This window comes from Ursus arctos, unplaced genomic scaffold (assembly GCF_023065955.2).
Source record: "Ursus arctos isolate Adak ecotype North America unplaced genomic scaffold, UrsArc2.0 scaffold_30, whole genome shotgun sequence".
NCBI lineage: Eukaryota > Metazoa > Chordata > Mammalia > Carnivora > Ursidae > Ursus > Ursus arctos.
Genome location: NW_026622986.1, coordinates 12,440,901 through 12,464,645, shown reverse-complemented (window position 1 = coordinate 12,464,645; position 23,745 = coordinate 12,440,901). Strand labels below are relative to the sequence as shown.

The 23,745-nt window shown below is 38.3% G+C and overlaps 1 protein-coding gene across 1 annotated transcript in view; it reads right to left on the bottom strand.

The window, feature by feature from the left end:
- The window catches only part of MYO3A (myosin IIIA), a 240,290-nt gene that overhangs the window by 95,260 nt on the left and 121,285 nt on the right, over window positions 1-23,745 (bottom strand). Inside the window, exons 16-18 of the mRNA XM_048219508.2 lie at window positions 19,286-19,384; window positions 19,084-19,198; window positions 2,092-2,218 (exon numbers count right to left, since the gene is read on the bottom strand). Of these exons, the coding sequence (XP_048075465.2) occupies window positions 2,092-2,218; window positions 19,084-19,198; window positions 19,286-19,384 (341 nt within the window). The remainder of the gene's footprint in view (window positions 1-2,091; window positions 2,219-19,083; window positions 19,199-19,285; window positions 19,385-23,745) is intronic.

The following is a 23,745-nucleotide window of genomic DNA, read 5'->3' as shown; positions in this document are numbered from 1 at the left end:
CGGCGTCCCGGGATGTGCGCACCAACTCAGCGACCCTGCCCTCACTTCCAGGGCCAGCGCGTCTCTGTCCTTTGTGTTTCTAATGCCGCCAGCCGCCCCGCGCGCTCCCGGGTCTCCCGGTCTCAGTCTATGCCCGGTGAGCACACCTCGATTCCGGAGTTTCGTGAGAAGCCTGGTGGCGCGCGCACCCGGTTCAGGGTCTCAGTCTGCCGTTTCGCGGGTGCCGACCGCGAGTCCGCCCGCTCCCCCGTGCAGGTGGCCCGCCAGCCGCCAGCCGCCCCGCCCGCGCTCCGGGAGTTCCCGGTCTCAGTCTGGATCCCGTGAGCACTCCGGGATTCCGGTGTTCCGGGAGATGCCTGGTGGCGCGCGCGTTCACGGCTCACTGGTCTCAGTCCGCTCTCTCGCGGGTGCCCTCTGTGTGTCCGCCCGCTCCCCCGTGCAGGTGGCTGCCGCTTCCTGGCGCCCAAACGCGGCGGCTCCCTCCCCCTTCCGTTTATCTTCCGATATCCGTGCACGGTTTACAGCTCCCCTCTTGGTACCTCAATACTCAGCGCTGGAGATGTTCATTTGTAGAGATCCAGATGCATCATCCTGCGTCTCAGGCTGATTCCGTGGTTATTTAGGCTGGTCTGGTACCTATCCAGCTCGACTCAGGGGACCGGCTGAAAAAGGGGTCCCCTACTCCTCCGCCATCTTAACTCCTCCTCCTTTAATTAATTTTAACTGTATTCATATTAGTATTAACCTTCTGTGACCCATATGACTGTCTCCTTCTATACAGAAAAAGGTTCTCAATTATCAAAACCATTTCTTAGTTTGGTAGTTTCTACACATATCTCAACATATCTCTGTTGTAAATCATTCTATTCATTGCTGATAACTCTTCTAATTATGATCAATGGTGAGATTAGATTTCATCATTGGAATTTTCTGTTTTTTCCTTCCACTTCCGATAACTGAGGACAGCTGGGAGCTACAGATCCGCTTGGAGCTACTGGCCCAAGGGTGCCAAAAAATATTAGATTTTCTGAGCAAAGGGTCAGCCTGGGATCTATGCAGCCTGCAGCACATTGGCTAAAATGGGCTCACCATGGGCTGGAGGGAGCTCCCTGGCTCAGAAAATAAATAAATAAATAAATAAATAAATAAATAAATAAATAAATAAATATCAGTCTAATACCTACTGTTCCAATTAACTTTATTTATATATGAAAAATCAGAACAGGTTCCCAGGTCCATGCCAATCATTACATGCCAACCTCAGCCCTGCTGTATTACCAAGCTGATCCCAGAGACATAGTGGGATGGAGATGATAGGGATCTGGGGACAGGTCCAGACCAGGATGGTTGGCATCTGGTCCCCTGAAATTACCCTAAAACATCTCATTCTGTTCCTCATTAAGTATAAATCAGGAAAACATAGATAAATAATATTTATATCATGATTCCCTGGTTATGAATGAAATTTGTAACAGATCTGGAACTATAGGGGCATATGCCCATATTAAAAATAAAAAAATAGGGTATATTCCAAATTGTAATAGCTATGCCACCACAAGATCAGTGGGACACCTTAAGGTATTGGAATAGTTCATCAAACTTTGCTAGTTCGAGAAAAAAGTTGATTTGAAGCAAATACCATGATGCAGTTTTCTTGTATAGAAAATGATTGCAAATTCAGTCAACCCAGGATGAGTGAGTATAAAAGCCACCCAGTATGAAAATAAATATACAAGTCTTTATTACTTATAATATAATATAGATGCTAAATCCATAAAATAATAACTTTAACTCTTTTCAGATCAGTTTACTAAATTTTAGTGATTTTTTTGTTTTTACATTGAAATGCAAATAGCTCCTAAAATAGTCACGAAAGCCTGGTCTTTAGAAAGGTTCTCTAGGCATGAAGATCTGTTTTAAATATTGAACTTTAAAAACTTCATTTTACACAGATTGAATCGGGTTTTGTTTTGTTTTTTTTAGTATTCCAGATAAGTACAATTGCTTGAAATTATCTTTATGAGACACTTACAGTATTTCATTAGACATTTTTCAAGAGTTCAGTTTTGAACAGAAGATAATAACACTCACAGTTCTCCAGAGCTGCATGATTGGAAATGTGGCTCTTGTCAATCTGGTGTTCAGTTGCCACAGAAGAAAATTCAATGTTGCCAACATTCAAGATTGCAGCCAATATACTGTATATACTTCCAAGTTGCTGAAACACACCATAAAAATGTTAGCATCACCCTTCCCTGGAGTATAGCAAGGCAGTGATGATGGCTGGAGATAGTGGGGAAGAATCCTAAGGCTCTGGCATAAGAAGGTCATCCTGCAGATGATAATGTCAGATTATGAGACCCAAGTAGGCTTAGTCTCCTTAGTTATTTTAATATGAGAGGTGAGCATGGTGCCTGTTAGCCAGTGAGTGCTGAAAAAAAATATTTTATGAATGCAAATATGAATAAAAATAGAAATGAGGAGCTCCCCTAGGAGGAAGTAGAAATAATCAAATTCCTTAGCCACAGATAAATCTATCTATGGGAAACTTAACTTCAGAACTTAATGTGGGTCATTTCCAGATGTTCATTTCCCTTGAGACCATCTTAAAAGTGACATTATATGTGTGGATAAACAAGAATTAAGAAAGAGAAATCGAAAGATCCCAGCACCCAAATCAAAGGATATGCGTGATTTAAGTATAGGCATAAGAACTTTGGACTACAGCTTAGAGTTTACAGTAGTAAAACCCTTTTAAATAAGGTACATCAAAAATACATTCAGAAACACACACACACACACACACACACACACACACACACACACCAACAACTCTTCTTGGAGGCACTGGAGGCATTTTGCCAAGGAGTCTATGGTAATTGTAGGTGTCATTCCAAGTATGTTCAAGGTGCAGTAAGGTATAGGAAGGAGACAAAATCCTTTATTGTTTTCTTATGTTGCTGCCTTGATTCTAACCCAGCTCCTATACTTATCAGAAATGATTATTCTATCCGCTCCAACATTCCAAGTCATGATATAAACTGGATATGAAAAAAATCTTCAGGGATATTTATTCATTCATCTATAACATATATGAATACAGATTAAATGAATATATAAACATTAAAATAAATATATTTATTGAACGAATATATAGACATATCTGTGTCTATCTAGGTATTCACTTATCCGATGCACATATATTTTATGCCAGGCCCTGCTCTAGTCACAGGGGGATTCAGCAGAGGCAGGACGAAGATATTTGTGTTCCTTGGGGTGTTCAGGCAGTAGAAGGCAGATATTAGAAAAGAAACAAAGAGGCAAACATGACATTTTCAGTACCAAAATGGGCTGTGAAGAAAATAAAACGCAGAGGAGGGAGAGTGACTGGGAAGGGCAGGGAGGGGCTTTTGAGTCGCGGAGGTTAGAAAAGGCCATTCTTTGGGAAGCAGAGGCCTGGATGACAAGGGAGTCAGCCAGGAAAAGAATCAGGACTTTTCTGGAATCAGACTACTCCAGGCAGAGGGGTCAGCAAGGGCAAGGGCCTGCCTTGCAGAAAGAAGGTCAGAGTGGGGCTGGAGGACAGTGAGTAAGGGGCAGGGATGTGGGTGTGGCAGGAACCAGGGGGGTGAGCATGGGCAAGACCGGCCAGGCCCTCTCTATGGTAATTGGTTAATTTGTAGGCATGAAGATCTGTTTTAAATATTAAACTTTAACTTCATTTTACACAAATTGGGCCACCATAAAGAGTTTGGGTTTCATTTGAATGGCCACGGAAAGCCACTAGAGCAAAAACAAAACAAAAAACAAAAACAAAAACAAAGCAGGCAGTTGTTATATTTAAACATGACTCTGGCAGGATGTGGAAATGAACGGATTGGGGGCAGATGGAAAAGTAGAATGGGCAGGAGGCTAGTGAGAGGTGGTGGCTTGGACTAGAACTGTAAGCGGTGGAGACGGAAAGCAGTAGATGGACTGGGGCATAATTTGGAAGTAGAACAATAAATATGCTGATGGGCTGGATATGAATCACTTCTCTAAGAAAATTCTCCTGGCGGGGCGCCTGGGTGGCACAGCGGTTAAGCGTCTGCTGCCGGCTCAGGGCGTGATCCCGGCGTTATGGGATCGAGCCCCACATCAGGCTCCTCCGCTATGAGCCTGCTTCTTCCTCTCCCACTCCCCCTGCTTGTGTTCCCTCTCTCGCTGGCTGTCTCTATCCTGTTGAATAAATAAATAAAATCTTTAAAAAAAAAAAAAAAAGAAAATTCTCCTGGTGAGGAATTTCCATTTGTAATATGCATAACTTGTAAAGAAGCAACCAGCATGGGCTTCAACGGCAGGTGGAGAAATAAATACAATATCCGACATCCTGCTGTATTTTTCTTGAGGAAACTATAGACCTTATGGATAATGTACTCCAGTAATACTCCATAAATAGATTGTTGAAAACTATGTTCCTTCAACACTTTGTGTGTTTGTCAATTATGGACTAGAAAGTTCAGATATATAAGTTCCAAAGTCATATTTTAACCGTATTTAGAGATCCACTATAGAAAATCACATGCTGAATCAATCGAAATTCAATTCTTCTTCAACTGTTGATGAAAATGTGTAATCTTTCTAGACTGGGGCTCTCCTTGATATCCTATAATTACAATATTCATTTAGATTAAAGTTGGAGGCTCAGAAGACAGCAAATCAGGGACCTGGCTCACTTTGGCTTGGCAGCTAGACTGATGGGGCTCAAAGGGGCCTGACCTCAGATACAGGTATGACCTTCACCAAGCACTTGGGTTATTCATGGTATGAAGACTAAACATGTCTGACGCTGGTCACCCCAAGAGGTGCAAAACATTTTTGTTTGATGGTTAACAATAATAAGTGGAAGAACATTTTTCCATTTTCCATATAAAACTACCAAGGCATAAAGCCATCTCACAACTTTCCGCAGACTTTCAATGAACTGAGATTTGAATCCTGACTCCCAGCCCATTGAATGTGCTATACCTTCCCACTTAGGAAGAAGAGTGGCTTGTATGAAAAGTGTATTCTCCAAGTGCTCTCCAGAGTATGGAAAACATTCACGATCCCCTCTACCTACTCCACCTCCTGCTATATTGCTTTGTCTGTTCTTAAGGAGGCTGGACTGCTGCTGCTTTTGCTGTATCTTCAAGGACAAACACAGTTCTGGTTTGCTGGAGAGTTAGACCGTCACTGTTCTGATGTATCAGGCTCCTATTTACTCCACTGCTGCTCTGGACTTTTCTGCTCTGCTTCTGTGCTTGTACACAAGGCTGATCTCCTATGCACACAGCAACCCAAACCTACGTGTGCGGGCAAGGTCACTTTCCTCTCTACACTGAGTTAATCTGCCCAAGGCAAAAGAATTCAGTTAGAAGGACTCTTCCTCTTCCAGAAGTTTATTGTACTACACCTCTTATTCAATCATCCACCCATCCATTCGTTCATTCAACCATCATTTGTTGACTATTTATTAAGCACTATGTGAGATACTGTGTATATACCAATAAATAAGAATAATTTCTGCTCTCAAGCACTTTACACGCTCCTTGAACCAAAGGGCATGGATCATTTCCTATATTGAATTTCTATATGGATCATTTCTACTTTCTGTATTTTACTATAGATTTTTAAAAATTAATAAACTTTACTTTTAGTATAGTTTTAGGTTCGCAACAAAACTGAGTAGAATGTGCAGAGTTCCTATTTAGCCCCTGTCATCCCCACTCCACACACACAGCTTCCCCCACTATCAACATCCTGCATTAGAGCGATACATATGTCATAATCAATGAACCTACACTGACACATCAGTATGACCCAAAGTCCATAGTTTACATTAGAGTTCACTCTTGGTGTTGTACATTCTCTGGATTTTTACAAAGGTATAATGGCACATTTCTACCATTATAGTATCATACACAGTATTTCCATTCCCCTAAAAATCCTCTGTGCTCTGTCTATTCATCTCTCTTTCTCATAACTTCTAACCACCATTGGTCTTTTACTGGCTCCATAGTTTTGCCTTTTCCAGAATGTCATATAATTGGAATCCTACAGTATACAGCCCTTTCAGATTGGCTTCTATCATTCAGTAATGTGCATTTAAGGTTCCTCCATGTCTTTTCATGGCTTGACAGCTCATTTCTTTATAGTGTTGAATAAACTCCCGTTGTTGGGATGTGCCATTATTTATGTATCCACTCACCCACTGAACTTGGTATTTCAGTTACTTCAAGTTTTGGCAATTATGAATATAGCTTCTGCAAACATTAGTGTAGAGGTTTTTGTGTGGACGTAGTTTTCAATTCCTTTGGGGTAAATACCAAGGACTTTGATTGCTGGATCACATGGTAAGAGTATGAGAACTCTCCCCATGGAAAATGCCATGTGAAGGACTTTTTTAAAAAGATTTTTATTTTTAAGTAATCTCTACACCCAATGTAGGGTTCAAACTCACAACTCTGAGATCAAGAATCACATGTTCTACTGACTGAGCCACCAAGGCAACCACTGCCATGTGAAGAAGACAGAAATCAAGGTGAGGCATCTGCAATCCAAGGATCACTAAGGATTGCCAGGGAATCACCAGAAAGTAGGGAAAGAGGCACCGATTTTCCCTCACAGCCCTCAGAAAAAAACCTTATCTCAGACTTCTAATCTCTAGAACTGTGAGGAAATACATTTCTGTTAAGTCACTCAGTCTGTGGTATGTTGTTATGGCAGCCCCAGCAAAGAAGTATACTATCAATGCTTCTTTGTTAAATTTATGGGTAAGATGTATAACCTTGGGATAATCAAAGTGTTTATTCTTAACTGTTTAAAACCCTTAAAGGAATATTAGAGACATAGTAAGACAATCTGACAACTACTTTTGTGACTTGAATATAAGCACTCATTTGAAAGTACACTTATAATTTTAATTTGAAAAGCGTAACATAATTTCATTGCAAATTGTATTCAAATATATAAGATAATTTGATTTACATTAATAATTTTAAATTATTATATTTTCAGGGCTAATAAGTTTAAGTGCTTAAGAAGATTTAAATGATCAGGAACTTTAGAAAATCCTTATCATCCTTATAAGACTGCTGTGTCAGTCATTTGGAATACATGAAAGACTGAGATGTACTAAATTTTTACATAGTTTCAGGCATTTAAAGAACTTAATTATGTCTGTTTAGGACAACTTAAGGTTATATTTATGAGTTAAGTGAACAAAGGTGACTGAAAGTTGTTTCTATTCTTATACAAAGATTGTTAGATGCGCAAATTGAAATAAAAGACGTGTCAAGAGAATAAGAAGATAAGCCATGGATTGGAAGAAAATGTTTGCAAAAGGCACACAAACGTACAAAGATTTTTTAAAACTCAACAGTAAAAAAACAACCCAATTAAAAAAACAACAACGACAAGTCAAAGACCTTAACAGACACCTCACCAAAGAAGATATACAGATGGCAAACAAGCATATGAAAGATGTTCTATATCATGTGTCATCAGGGAAATGCAAATTAAAAACACAAGGGGATACCAGGGCATACCTCTTAGATTGGCCGAAATCCAAAACACTGACACCACCAAATGCTGAGCAACAGCAACTCTCATTCATTGCTGGTGGGAATGCAAACTGTTACAGCTACCTTGGTAGACAGTTTGATGGTTTCCTACAAAACTAAACATACTCTTCCCATATAATTGAGCAACTGAGATCCACGGTATTTACCCAAAGGAATTGAAAACTTATGTTTTCACCAAGAGTGAATCCTAATGTCCACTACGGACTTCAGATCATAATGACATGTCGGTGTAAGTTCATCTGTTTCCAAGGAGGTTCCTAAGAATGCCACATGATTTTCACACCTCCGTTCCAGTTCATGCTGCTCTTTTCCTCCCTCTTATACATAATCTCTTCTTAGAACTTTCCAGCAACGAACCACTAGACTTCATGTTTCCGTAACATTCTCTGTTTGTTATCATGGCAATCATTATATCTTACTGAAAATTATGCTTAGTGTATGTGTCTTCTAGCAGATTATAAACTCACTGAGGGTAGAGATTGTGCTTCATTCATGGCACTCAACGCTGGTCAAGCTGCTTTCTTTTGAGTCTTTTAAGGGACAGCAAACTTTTCTTCACCCCATTCAAGAGAGTGGTGAGCAAAAGGACAATCCCTGGACCTCTAAATGGGTGGGGATCACCGTGGACCATGACATAGTGACAGCAGCCCAGGCTGAGGGGTGTGGCACTACCCTGTCTAGTCCTGGGAGAGCCAAAATTCTGCTGCTGCCATTGGGAAAGGACAGAGAAGGCAGGTTGGGAAGGAGCGGGGGGGGAGGGGCCAGGTACCCACAGGCTGGGACGCTATCAGAGACCACATTACCAGCCAAATAGGAACTCATGGGAGGGAAGGAGAAGCCCTGTCATTAGCATTTGCTGTTGTTTGTATGTAAGGGATATTCTTATGGTCTCTGTGTGTAGGTTGAATTTGGCAATTACTCAAAGCCATAAAATGACACGACCTCCAATCTGCAAAGATTAGAATAAAAGTAAACAGCCCTCAATTTTAGTTATCATAGATAATGACACTTATTGTACTGATAATGAAACTTACATCAGAGAGGTTTAGTTATTGGTCTAAGGATGCAGAGCTAAAGACAAGCCATGCCAAGGACTTGCACCCACAGGTCCTGACTTCCTCATCTAGAATTAGTGTTATTTTAATCAACAGACTTCCTGGCTCCTGTCATTCATGCCATTCAGGTCATCAATGTTGGCCAAGTTATGACATTCTAGAATTGTAACTTATTTTATGCATTTTGAATGAAGACAAGTAGGTATCAACTGATTGTTCTTATTTTTTTATTTTTTTAAAAGATTTTATTTATTTATTTGACAGAGAGAGACAGCCAGCGAGAGAGGGAACACAGGCAGGGGGAGTGGGAGAGGAAGAAGCAGGCTCCCAGCGGAGGAGCCTGATGTGGGGCTTGATCCCAGAGCACCAGGATCATGCCCTGAGCCGAAGGCAGACGCTTAACGACTGTGCCACCCAGGCGCCCCTCAACTGATTGTTTTTAAATCCTTATCAAATGACTAACTAAAAAGGACTGATATGCCTCTCTCCCCCCAGCCAAAATCAATTTTTTAAAATGAAGCATTTTACAGAAATTCACTTAAAATAAAAAATTTATGTCACACATATTATTTTATCGTAACAAAAGTGATAACTCATAGTCCAAAGAAAATGTATTAGATTGTTATTTTAGACGATCATAAGAAACGTATGCAAAATTAAAGCAGAAAAAGGCCTTCTCATCTTAGACTTCAGACATATGACTCTGTGCAGAGAAAAACAAATAAAACTTCCCATCATGACAGAGTAAATATTGTCTCTAAAATGAGTTGAATCATAAAATTAGTGATCATTTATTTTAAAGCTGCGGCAGGAAAATGGCTGAGGAAATCATGTGTTTTTAAGAAGTTTTAGAGTTTTCCAATTTGTGTGATTTTTAGAGAATATCTGATTTGGCTTTGCCTGTCATTCCTTTGGATTATGCTGACTCACCAGTTGCACAAGTGAGTTGCAGCCCCTGGGGACACAGACACTGTGGGTGCTATCAACACCCAGCAGAGAACGATAAGGGTGGTGGAGGGAGAGAGAGGGAGAGAAAGACACTCATCTTGGAGAATCACCGTAACCGTGGTAGTGAAGTGTGAAGCTGTGCTTGGGGGAGGTGAGAATCATACTACTGAACTCGACATAGAGAGTTGCCTAATTCCAAAATGGAACTGAAGCAGCACTGACGCAGGACATACCAAGAAAGCCAGGAGATTACCAAAAAAAAGTTAGGGCTTGGATAAAAAGGAAGTAAACATCGACTCAGTCTAAGTCCACTGTCTGCAAACCTGGGCAGCCTGCCCCGTTCACTCTCGGAGTCTCTGCTCTCAGAGGGGAGACACCACATCTGGGAGAGTCACCGTGGACTGGACTAAAAGTCTTCACAAGATATTTAGCAGGGATTGTGCTTCATTCCAGAATCAGATTTTATATTTTCCTTTATTCTAAGCTGTGTGTTTAGCTGTTTGCATGTCCAATAAACACTGAGCATGTTTAAGTTTGGAATATTATATTTTAAAGAAATGAATTAGATTTGTCAGATGTTAACCACGAGGCTGGTTTCATTTTAATGTTACTAAACATCGTTCCACTAAGTAAGAGAAAGGAACTGAGCCAAATATAAGTAAAATGTTGCCTCTTATGAGGGGGACTTAGAAGTAAACAAACCAATTAAAAATGATTCTCTGCTTCTAAGATAGCAACCTCTGGGGGAGGGAACTGCTAAGAAGATCAGCTCTTCTGATGACAAAAAGCAGGGAAAAGAACTACAAAGGGATCCAGCCCTGGTCAGAAGCAGGAGCTGCCTGCCTGGTGTAGGACATGCTTCCAGTTTGGAGAATGCCCTGAGATGCAGTTAACCTCTGATATGTCCCCCTACCCCGTCAGCCAATGGGGCCAGACCACAGTCCAAAGGGATATCTATCACTACCAACATTCATCTTATTACCAAGGATTGGAGAGAAGAGTAGATGGCTGCTTTTTATGTTATTCACTGCACCCACCAACAAATTGGCCTTGGCATTAAGAGCCAGGATACCCCCCAGCGCTTCAATCAACTTGTCTCCACAGGTACAAGCTTTGGGTGACGGCAGGGGGCAAAGTTAGGGAGGGGAAGTGACAGAGCAGAAGGGGAGGAGCCAGATTTGAATGTGAATTTTGCCAGGCAGAGCGGGGAAGGTTCTCGGGGCAGCAGCTGCACCCAGGGAGGAACTGTGGTCCGGTAGGGTTCGGGTTAAACTAATTCCTGCCATGTCAGCCAGCAGAGCAGCAAACATCCTATTTTTACTCACAGTGCCGTCAGTCTAGGATTATACTGTGCTGAAACACTCAGGGGAGGACAAGGTCTTGGTCCTTTGAGCCAGAGAGCGAAAGACCCAAGTGATCACCTGTGATGCTCGGGACATCAGAAGTAGAGCATAAGAAAGGGAGCTAGAATATGGCTGAAACTCAAAAATAACTATTTTATTAGGAAATGTATTAGGGTTATCTGTGACCCTAGACAGTTCAGATGTTGTTCCTAAAAGGTAGTCCGGTCAATACAATGCCACACCCAGACCTCAGAGCACATACTGGGGTGGATAGCCACGGGAAATTCTATATGCTTAAGAATCCCTCCATTGTCAATTCCTATGCTGCCCTTATTGTTTCTCTCCCAGCTCTCCAGCAAAAACTGCTCTTGGTCAAGCCAATTCTCCTACCCTCATATATCCATCCAGTCACGCTGCCCACCTTTGTTGTCAATGTTATCTTCTCTTTGTGAGGACAGAGCAGGGGAATGAAATTCACACAGGGGCCACTGTAAGAACCAGGCATCTGTCTCTCAGGAGAACATTGTTCACAGTAACATTATCGCTAAGAGCAGAGTACAAGCTTCCTCCAAACCTTAAGAAATTTTATCAAACAATGGAATCTCTAATTCTCTAATTCGCAAAGTTACCTAATACATCCACAGAGAGAAGGTCCCCCGTCATCTCCTTTCGCCCAGCTATCTCAGAGCCAACGAGTTTCCCTATCTGAGCTACAGTTTACTGGTTATGGAGTTGACAGCCTGAGTTGTAAGCCCATAGTTCCAGGAAGGGCTCATGAATCTACAGAAAAAAAATGCATCATTCAGAAACGAAGATGGTAAAGCTGAAGTCTCTACTTCTAAACCAAAAAGTTACTCAACTTTAGCTCAAGACGTCTTGTGATTAAAGTATTTGCCTAAGAATGGCTTCCACCTTGGCTTGCCACTGAGTCTATGGTATTGTTTTCCTCTTGTCCATGTAATTCACAGTTGTCTGGCAAAAACTGAGAAGTCTTTGGGGAAAGTCATGGTAATAATTCCTCTCTGGTCCAGAAGGAGCTATTTCTCCTTGGTTGGTGCTGGAAACAGCCTGCCCGTTTCCATGTGAAGGCTCAACCTCTTATGCACTTCTCCCTACAACCAATTAATTCATCTAGAAACAGAGTAGCAATGTTTACTCAGAAATTAAGGAGGAACTCTAAATTCTGGGAATGTAAATGTAGCCAGGCAGGGCGTCCTCCGACCAAATCTGAATTCCTCTTGGCTATGAATAAAAGCCACATTAGAAAAAATTAACTCTAAAAGTTTAAGTGCTTCCTGATGGAAGATTACCCTGGTTTTTTATTTTATTTTATTATGATATGTTAGTCACCATACAGTACATCCTTAGTTTTTGATGTAGTGTTCCATGATTCATTGTTTGCGTGAAACACCCAGTGTTCCTTGCAACAAGTGCCCTCTTTAATACCCATCACCGGGCTGGCCCATCCCCCACCCCCTCCCCTCTAAAACCCTCAGTTTGTTTCCCTAAACCTCCCCTGGAGGCCTGAAAGCGGGGCCCTAATTTCAAGTCAAAAGAAAAGCTATTTATCTGTCCTTCTTTTCCAACCTCACTCTGTCGGCAGAGATCCCACTTCGTTCCCTAGCATCAAGGTCTTGAGAATATCCTCCCCACTGTCCTGAAGCAAGATACTTAAGGTGGAGTCAAAAGCTTTCAAGGAGAAGGCAAGGCTATGTTACTTAGTGTAAGTCTCGTAGTTCCATATTTGGAGAAGATACACTTGGCAGCAAACTTTATGTCGACATGTACATCTTTAGAAATACTATTTTCTGGTAAGCAAATGGACCAATGGACTAAAGGTTATTGTTGACAGCCTTCCCTTTAGAAAGGGACAGCTCTGCCTTAAAGATGATTAGTTCAATAACTCCACAGCACATAGTCTGAATGACTTTTGTAAGTTCTCATTTCTATCAGCATCTCTACATTTTATATCCTGGTTAAATCTTCCAAATTTCTGGAGATTATTTTCCAAACTTGTGGGTATTATTTTCAGCTCAAGCTCTTAGTAGGGATCTGTAACCCAAGGAATATCAGTAAACTTCTTAAGCAGACACATTAACTGTTTAAAATTAATGACACAGGAGTGTCATTTATAAAAATAAAATTAAAACTCAACAAATTGCACATTACCTTCCTGAAAGAGTTCATCTAAAACCCTGACTCACATTCAGAGTGAAGTGGTAGCTTTTATCACAGTATCGAATCAACACAGCAAATAGTAAACTGTTGACAGCAGAGACTGAAAGTTTCTTTAGAAGCCTTTAGGAGTTCCTATTAAACAAGATGCTTTGTTACAAAAATTTTAAAAATACAACCCATGTCATGAAAGAAATATTTATGGCTCAAGCCCTAGATGCTTTCATTAAGTAAGAATGAGGAGCCAAGTATTCTCCTTAGGAAAAAGACCAAGAGACTAAATTATTAAAAATATAAAAATAAAATTGAAATCAATAATATATACAATGAAATAAGTTACAGGATGGGTAAATAAATTGAATAGATGCTGTTTTGTTTTTAAGATTGAAAAGCACTTGTAAGCCCAACTGGAGATAAAAGAGAGTAAGGCCAGGGGCGCCTGGGTGGTACAGCGGTTAAGCGTCTGCCTTCGGCTCAGGGCGTGATCCCGGCATTATGGGATCGAGCCCCACATCAGGCTCCTCTGCTATGAGCCTGCTTCTTCCTCTCCCACTCCCCCTACTTGTGTTCCCTCTCTCGCTGGCTGTCTCTATCTCTGTCGAATAAATAAATAAAATCTTAAAAAAAAAGAGAGAGAGTAAGGCCAAATATATATATATTCACATATATATATGAATGTGAAAGGAAACACAACCAGAATAAATTAAAAGCATAAGAAAAAAGCATCAGTCATATCTGTGGTATCAGATCTGATGATGATTTCTTAGGAAAATACAGATAGCCCAGAAAGAAAACAAAATTTAAGTAGATAATTATCACAGAAGTGTCAGAAAGATGATTTTAAAAGGCCCAAGACCAGAGGCACACACAGCTGAGTTTTATCTAACCTTAATTCGAAGTTTTAAAGCCACCATTCCCCAATCTTCTCTAATGATAGGAATAACCTGTGGTGATTATAAAAGGCCCAGATGACTAGGTCTCTTCCTTGGAAATTCCTATATAGCAGGTCAGGATAGGACCTAAGTATCTGTATCCAGGTGCTTTATATCTCCAGAAACACTGAGAACTAATTTTAACTCTGATTTAAACTTTTTTTTTTTTTAAAGATTTTATTTATTTATGTGACACAGAGACAGCCAGCAAGAGAGGGAACACAGGCAGGGGGAGTGGGAGAGGAAGAAGCAGGCTCCCAGCGGAGGAGCCTGATGTGGGGCTCGATCCCAGAATGCCAGGATCACGCCCTGAGCCGAAGGCAGACGCTTTAACGACTGCACTACCCAGGCGCCCCTAAACTTTTTTTAAAAAAGATTTATTTATTTGAGATAGAGAGAGAGAGAGCGTGCACGCACACAGGAATGCCTGTGTGAGTGGGGGAGGGGCATAGGGCGAGGAAGAGAGTCTCAAGCAGACTCCTTGCTGAGTGGGGAGCTGAACTTGGGACTGGATCCCATGACCCTGAGATCATGACCTGAGCCGAAACCAAGAGTCCAACGTTTAACCAACTGAGCCACCCGAGTGCTCCTCTGATTTAAATTTTTATAAGTCAAAGAAAAAAAGATTAAAAAACTCACTGATATAACTTCAATATGTAAATCTGATAAAGATAAAAAAGACAACTAAAACAACAGATAAACGTCACTGATGAATATAGATGGAAAAATTCTAAATAAAACAACAGGACATGGAATCCAGAAATTTGTCAAAAGAGAAGTACAGTTTGATTACATTAGATTTACTCCAGAAATGTAAGGGTACTTACATATTAAGAAATCTATCAACATAATAAGTGATATCAAGTTGCTGAAGAAAAATATGATTATGTCAATTGGTGATAAAAAGACATTTGATAAAATTCTACAGAATTCCTAATAACAGCCCTAAGTAAAGCAACAATAAAAGGAAATTATTGTGATAAATGCTCTTTATCAGAAATAAGAGTAAAACACTGAAACCATTTTATTTAAAATCAGAAATGAGACAGGGAGACAAGTTATAATCCTTAGTAATTAATACTGAGACTCTAAGTCTTAGACGTTTTAAGTACACAGAAAAAAATGACTGATATAACAGGAAAAAAGTATAAAACTATTCCTTTTGCTGATGACATGATTATATATTTACAAAAGTCCACCAGCAGAAAAAAATATTTAGGATGACAACCAAAAACCATGACCTGATTAGAAAAAAAACTAAAATTAAAGCTTAAGTTCTAGATAAATAAAACTATAAATTATTAAAAACTCAAACAACATCTAAACAAATGGAAAGGCATGTCACGATCTCGGATGAGAAGACATAAATAACATCATAAAAATGACAGTGCCCCAAAAGTTAATATATAAATTTAATACAATTCTCCTTAGAATTCCAGCTGGGGGTTTGAGAATCAAATAAGTTGATCTTAAACTTATTATGGAGAAACAGGTGCCAGACAATAGCTAAGGCAAGTATTGAGAAGAAGAAAGTGAGAACAGGACTTGCCTTTCTCGGTAGGGATGCCTTATTAAAAATATAGAATTAAGCCACTGTGATCAAGTCAACAGAATATTGATATAGGGACAGAAAGATAGACTGGTGGATAAAATAGAGACTCAGAAAGAGATTCCATGTAATATAAGACCTTAATATATGAGAAGTCAATCCAGTAAGCAAAGGGTATAGTCTTTAATATAGTGAGGCACGACAGGCCCTCCACTGGAAGAAAATAATAGTGACCCCCCATTTGGTACTATGTAAAAAATAAATTTCAAATGGATTAAATATATTTAATACATTAAATATTTTTTTTTAACTTTCAAAAAATCTAGGAGACTACATGTATAATGCACACAAAGGGGAGAATTTTTAAAACAAGACTAGAACCCAGATGTTATAAACAAAAAGGTAAACTCGTTTGAATACACAAAAATTAAAACCCCATTTTTGTATGGTAAAAGATACAATAAAAAGTAAGTATGTCACGGGGGCGCCTCGGTGGCTCAGTTAGTTAAGGTCTGACTCGATTTCAGCTCAGGTCACGATCTCACAGTTGTGAGACTGAGCCACAGTGTTGGGCTCCACTCAGCACTGAGTCTGCTTGAGATTCTCTCTCTCCCTCTGCCCCTCCCCTCACTCACACACAAACTCTCCCTCTCTTAAATAAATAGATAAATCAATCAATCGATCAATCTTAAATAAAGTATGTTACAAACAAGCCACACAACTGAAAACATATTTATAACACAAATGATAAAAAATGTCTATAATGTTTAATGAGAACTTACAAATTGACATAAAACATAGAATTGGCTCAATAAAAAGGGCAAGATACATAAATATGCAATTCATAAAAAAGAAAACCTAAGTAGCCAGCAAACAAATGGAAAGATGCTCAAATTCACTATTAGTCAAGGATATACAAACTCAAAATGAGATCGTACTTATACCCATCAGATTAACAAATATTTAAAAAGTTACAACACATGGCAGAGATGGTGATGGGAAAGGTACTCACATACATTGCTGGTGGAAATATGAAGTGTTTCATAGCTGCTGGAAGGCAGTGTTGCAATTCATATTCAAATTTAAAATACACATACCTTTTGACCCAGGAATCCCACTACGGGGACCTATCCCATAGAAATAAAAGCACCATAGAATAAAGGCATATTCTGTCTTTGTTCAGAATGACAAAGATCTGGAAACATCAAGAGCTGTATTCCCAGTCATATCTGAATGGCAGAATAAATTATGATAGTACACCATGGGACACTATGTTGCCTTTAAGAGGACTGATTTAGGGCTATACTAGATGACTTGAAGGGATTTCCGCAAGGTATTGCTGAGTGAGAGAAACCAGATATAGAGAAGTGTGTGTGATATAATACCATATCAATAAACAAAGACCAGCCCTCCAGAGTCATGTGTATGTACACGTGTGTATATACGTGTGTATGTGGTGTCTCCAGTTTTTTATGAGAAGGGAGACGAGTACGAATTTTTGGATTATATTCCCATCCATTTGCTGGGGAAAGGGAAAGAGAACAGATATGGATGGAGGGGGTGAGATGGGGAAGAGAGAGCTGAACAAAACAGAAGTTTTAAAAGACTGCACTAGAAAGTGACAAGCTGATCTTCAAATTCATAGAGAAATTCAAGGAACCCAAAACGATTTTACAAAAGAAGAACAAAGTTGGAGGAATCACAGTGTCGAATTTCAAAACTTATTAGAAAGCCACGGTGATCAAGACAACATGGTACTAGCATAAACACAGACAGAGAGGTCATTATACTAGAATTGAGAGTTCAGAAATAAATCTCTACATTTATATATTTATGGTCAACTGACTTCCAACAAGGATGCCAAAACCAATCATGGGGACAGAAGAGTCTGCAACAAATGACTGTGGTACAACTGAATATCTATGTGCAAAAGAAGCTACCTCACACCAGACACAAAAATAAGCTCAAAGAGGAACAGCGACCCGTATGTAAGAGTGAAAACTATACAGCTCCCAGAAGAAAACTAAGGCATAAATCTCTGTGACTTTGGATTAGACAATACTTCATTATATTTGTCACCAAAATCATAAGCAACAGAAGAAAAAAGAGGCAAATCGGATATCATAAAAATTAAAAATGTGTATACTTCAAAGGATACCATCAAGAAAGTAAAAAGACAACAAATGAGAGAAAACTTTTGCTAATCATAAAACTGATAAGGGACTTGTAGTTACAACATAAATAATTCTTATAATTCAATAATAAAACATAACCCATTCTTCTGAAAGGTAAATTATGTGAATAGATATTTCTTCAAAGAAGATACGTAAATGACCAGTAAGTACATGTAAAGAAGTTCAGAGTCATAAGCGATTAGGGACATGCGTATCAAAACTATAATGAGATACACTTCATACCCACTAGGATGGCTCTGATATAAAAGACAGATGACAGTAAACGCTGGGGAGGATATGGAGAAATTAGAACCTTCATACACTCCTGGTTAGGGTGTAAAACAGTGCAGCTGTTGGGAAAACAGCCTGGTAGTTCCTCAAAATGTTAAACACAATGTCACCCTATGACTCAGTAGTTCCACTCCTAGGTATATACCAAGGAGAAATGAAAACTCACGACCACACAGAAAGTTGTACATGAATGCTCATAGCAACATTATTTGTAATAGCCCCCAAATGGAACCAACCCAAATGTCTATCAACTGATGAATGGATAAACAACATGAGATATATCCATAAAGTGAAATATTATTCAACAGTGAAAAGCAATGAAGTACTGATCTGTGCTGCAACTTGAAAACATTAGTATGTTGAATGAGGGAAACCAGTCACAAAGGATGACGTATTGCATCACTCTGTTTATGTGAACTGAATAAAAAGCTCCATGGTGATAGAAAGCAGAGATGGGGCAGGAACGAGGAGGAACTCCTAATGGCTAGCGTGTTTCTTTTGGGGGTTAAAAATTTAGAGCATGAAAATATTCTAAAAATGATTATGGTGATGGATGCACAACTCTGGGAATATACTAAAAGTCATTAAAATGTACACTTTAAATGGCTGACATGTATGGTATGTGAATTACATCTTAATAAAGGTGTAATTAAAAACTGCACTAAAAACAAGACTGCACTAAAAAAGAATATGTCCTATGTTCCCATTTATGCATTTATGCAAAAGGTTAAATATATGTGGGAGATGCAAATGTAAGTGAAAGATTAAGAACAAAACCAAATTCAATTATATATCAAGACCACTGTTTCTTTATATATAAAGTAAATATTGTAACATTCTAGTAAATAGTCTAGTTATTTCATAAGGTTGTTTCAGTAATTAAAAGGATGATTCACATAAAACACTTGATACAACACCTGCCATATATTAGTCACTCAATAAATGCTAATTCTTACCATTAGCGATGACAAAAAGATACTTCCTAAAGAGGTTCAATGTCTTTCATACTTACCTCCATTGTAAAACCTATGACTTTGAAACATTGCTCAATTAATTCATATTGGGATTTATAGAAACTATTATTCATCATGTCCTGTACTGTTCTGAGGTGGTCATTTTGTAGATATCTGAAAAAATATGAAAGGATGGGTCAAAATCTACAGTCCAATAGAAAGTGAAAATATTACTTATAAAAGTACCACCTGCTGAGTTACCTGGGGGGCTTATTTTCAGGCAATTTGTAATGGGCTAGTTTCTTCTTTTCAGCTAAGCCAGCGTAGATGTAGTAAAAAATATGAAAATTTTTTTCTCCACTGAAAAAAATAAGACATTTTCAGTAAGGTGATTAGTAAGAATATTTACTAGTTGTTAAAATTACTTGGCAATATAATTTTCAGAACAACAACTAGGAGTGCTACAGTGGGTTTCCCAGAGTACTGGATTTTGGCTTTTATTGTCATTGTTACTATTTTCAACAACCACTGTCATTAAATTTCAGACACTGCTAAGCACTTTATATGAATCATTCAATGCACATTTGTGAGTGACCACCAGGCATTGATCTAGACACCGGAAATGTAGCAGGACTGAAACAGTAAACAATCCCTAAACTCTTGTATTTTACATGCCAGTGGGAGTAGAGAGAAAAAGAAACAATTTTATGACGATATATCAGATGGTCAGAAGTGCTACATTATCTAATTTACCTTTCATAGGACCCTAGTTACTCATAGGATTCCCTCATTTTATATACATGGACACTAAGACTTTGATGGGGGTACCATTCTCCTCTCAGGTCATGGAGTTGACGGCTAAACTGGATTCAAACCAGGGCTGTTTAACTCCAAAGCCTAAGTCTTCAACCACCTTGTTAACTGCCTTTCTGGCGCTCAATTTTCTCACTTGCATGAGAAATCTGTCTCTGTCGTCTACGTATAAACAGCATTCCCCAGATTCTGGAATAATACAAATAAGGGAGTAATAGCAACAATGTATTCAATTATGTATGCTTATGTATACATATTTTATATATATATATATATATATATATATATATATATATATATATACTATGTATGCTTACATATGATGAAATCAATGATAGCAATGATATGAGGGACTGGAGAGAGAAATTAGGATTATTTTGTTATTATAAGGTGCTGACTATAGTGTTATTTGAAGGTAGACTTCAATTAGTGGTAAATATATATTGAAAACTCTAAGACAACCACTTAAAAAGTGAAAAAAGGATCACCAAAATATGCTAAGAAAGGAGAGAAAATGGAATCACAGATAATGCTAAATTAAAACCACAAAAGGCAAAAAAAGAGTGGGAGACAAAAATAGGAACAAAGAACAAGGGCAACAATTAGAAAATAGTAATATGAGAGATATTAATCCAACTATCAGTAATCACTTTGAACATCAATGGTCTAAATACACCGATTAAAAGAAATTGTCAGAGGGATCAAGAAACAAGACCTATACATATGTTATCTACAAGAAACCCACTTTAAATATAAAGACATATAGTGGTTAAAAATAAATGGATAAAGAAAAATATACCATGCTAACACTAATGAAAAAAGAAAGCAGGAACAACTCTATTAATTTCATACAGAGCAGACTTCAAAGCAAGGAAGTTCTCAGGGATTAAGAAATGTATTACATTATGATAAAGGGTTCAGTTCTCTAAGAAACATAATAATCTTTAATGTTTATGGGCATAACAACGGAGCATGAAACTATGTGAGGCAAAAACTGATAGAACTGCAAGGAGAAATAGAAGAATCCACTCTTATGCTGGGAACTTCAACACATGTCTCTCAGAAATGGACAGATCTAGCACGTAGAGAAGCAGCAAGGACACAGTTGAACGCAACAATAATATCAATCAACTGGATATAACCAATACCTTCTAGACTACATCATCCAAAACCAGCAGAATTCACATCCTTCTCAAGCTCATATGGAACATTCAATAAGACAGACCATATTTTAGGCCAGAAAACACACCTTAACAAATTAAAAATAATTGACATCATATAATCTCTGCTCTTAGACCAACAGGAATGAAACTAGAAATCAATAACAGAAAGATAACTGGAAAATTCCAAAATATTTGGAGATTAAACAATGCAGTTCTAAATAACACATGGTTCAAAAGATAAATATTAAAAAAAATTTAAAAATATTTTGAACTAGTGAGAATGAAACCATGACTTACCAAAATTTGTGGGATGCAGCGAAAGCAGTGGTTAGAGGGCAATTCATAGCCTTGAATGACTATATTAAAAAGAAGAAAGATCTAAAAATAATAATCTAAGTTTTCATTTTAGAAAACTAGAAAATGAGCAAATTAAATCCAAAGTAAGCAGAAGAAAAGAAATAATAGAGCAGAAATCAATAAAATCAGAAACCAGAAATGAGTAGAGAAAAATCAATGAAACCAAAAGCTTTTTTTTTTTTTTTTTTTTAACAGATCAATAAAATCAGTAAGTTCAAGGCAGGCTAAGAAAAAAAGAGGATAAAAATTACTAACATCAGAAATAAAAGAAGGGCCATCACTACAGGCCCACCTATGGAAACTAAAAGGATAATAAAATAATACTATGAGCAACTCCATTCTTCAAAACCTACATGAAATGAACCAATTCTTTGAAAGATCCAATTTGCCAAAACTCACACAAGAAGAAATAAGTAATCTGGAGGCTCAAAATCCATTAAAGGAATTGAATCAATAATTAGTAATCTTCCAAAATAGAAAGCTCCAGTCCCACATGTGTTCATTGTTGAATTATGCCAGATATTTCATGTAGAATTTATACCAATTCTTTACGGTCTCTTTCAGAAGATAGATGCACAGTGAATACTTACCTTGTTCAATGAGGCCAGCATTATCCTAATACCAAAATCAAATAAAGATATCATAAGAAAACTATAGAACCTAGATGAAAAACTCAACGAAACTCGAGCAAATTGAATCCAGCAATGAATAAACTGAATTACATACCATGACCAAATGGTATATACCCCAGGTATGCACAGCTGTTTCAGCATTCAAAAATCAATCCATGTAATCCATCATATCAATAGGTTAAAGAAGAAAAATCACATGATCATACCAGTAGATGCAGAAAAAGCACTTGACTAAATCCAACAGCCATTCATGACAAAAACTCTCAGTAAACTAGTAACAGAGGGGAACTTCCTCAACTTGGTAAAGAATATCTATAAAAAACACTACAGGTAACATCATACCTCATGGTGAGAAACTGAAAGCTTTCACACTAAGATCAAGAACAAGGCAAGGATGTCCCCTCTCACCACTTTTTTTCAACATTACACTGGAAGTCCTAACTCATACAGATTGAGAGGGGAGAAATAAAACGTTTTTTTATAGATGACATTATCGTCTATATAGAAAAAGTGTAAGAATTGACAAAAACCTCCTTGAACTAAGAAGCAATTATAATAAGTCTGCAGGATACAGGTTAACATATGAAAGTCAATCCCACTCAAAATCCTAGCAAGTTATTTTGTGGACATTGACATTCAGATTCTGAAGTTTATATGGAGAAGCAAAAGACCCAGAACAGCCAACACAATATTGAAGGAGAAGAAAAAGTTCAAAGGACTGACACTGCCTGACTTCAAGAATTCCTATAAAGCTATAGTAATCAAGATAGTACAGTATTGACAAAAAAATAAGTCAAGCAGAGAAAGACAATTATTGTATGGTTTCACTCCTATGTGGAACATAAAGAATAGCACGGAGGACCACAGGGAAGGGAGGGAAAACTGAATGGGAAGAAATCAGAGAGGGAGACAAACCATGAGAGACTCTGGACTCTGGGAAACAGTCTGAGGGTTACAGAAGGGAGGGGGCAGGGGGATGGGGTAACTGGGTGATGGGTATTAAGGAGGGCACGTGTTATAATGAGCACTGGGTGCTATGCAACTAATAAATCATTGAACACTATATCGAAAACTAATGATGTACTATATGTTGGCTAATTGAACATAATAATAAAAAATAAATTAATTAAAAAACAATAAAGACAAATAGATCAATGAAACAGACAGAGGGCCCAGAATAAATATAGTCCACTGACTCTTGACAAAGGAGCAATAGCCATACAATGAAGCAAAGACAACTGGACATCTACCTGCAAAAAAATTAAAAATAAATAATAAATAATAATTTTTTAAAATGTTAAAAAAGGAATCCAAAGACCTTATACCTTTCATAAAAATTAATTCAAAATGGGTCACAGGCCTACATGTGTAAAACACAGAACTTTAAACTCCTAGAAGATCAACTAAGAAAAAAACTAGCTGATGGTGCGTATGGTGATGACTTTTTAGATGCAACACCAAAGCCCTGATCCATGAAAGAAATAACTGATAAACTGGACTTCGTTAAAGTTAAAAACTTCTCTGCAAAAGATATTTTCAAGAGAATGGGAAGATAAGCCAGACTGGGAGAAAATATTTATGAAAGACACATCTGATAAAGGACTGTTTTCCAAAATATACAAAGAACTTCAAAAACTCAGCAATAAGAAAACCTGATTAAAAAATGGACCAAAAGCCTTAACAGACACCTCAGCAAAGAAGATATACAGACGGCAAATGAGCATATGAAAAGATGTTCCACATCATATGTCATTAG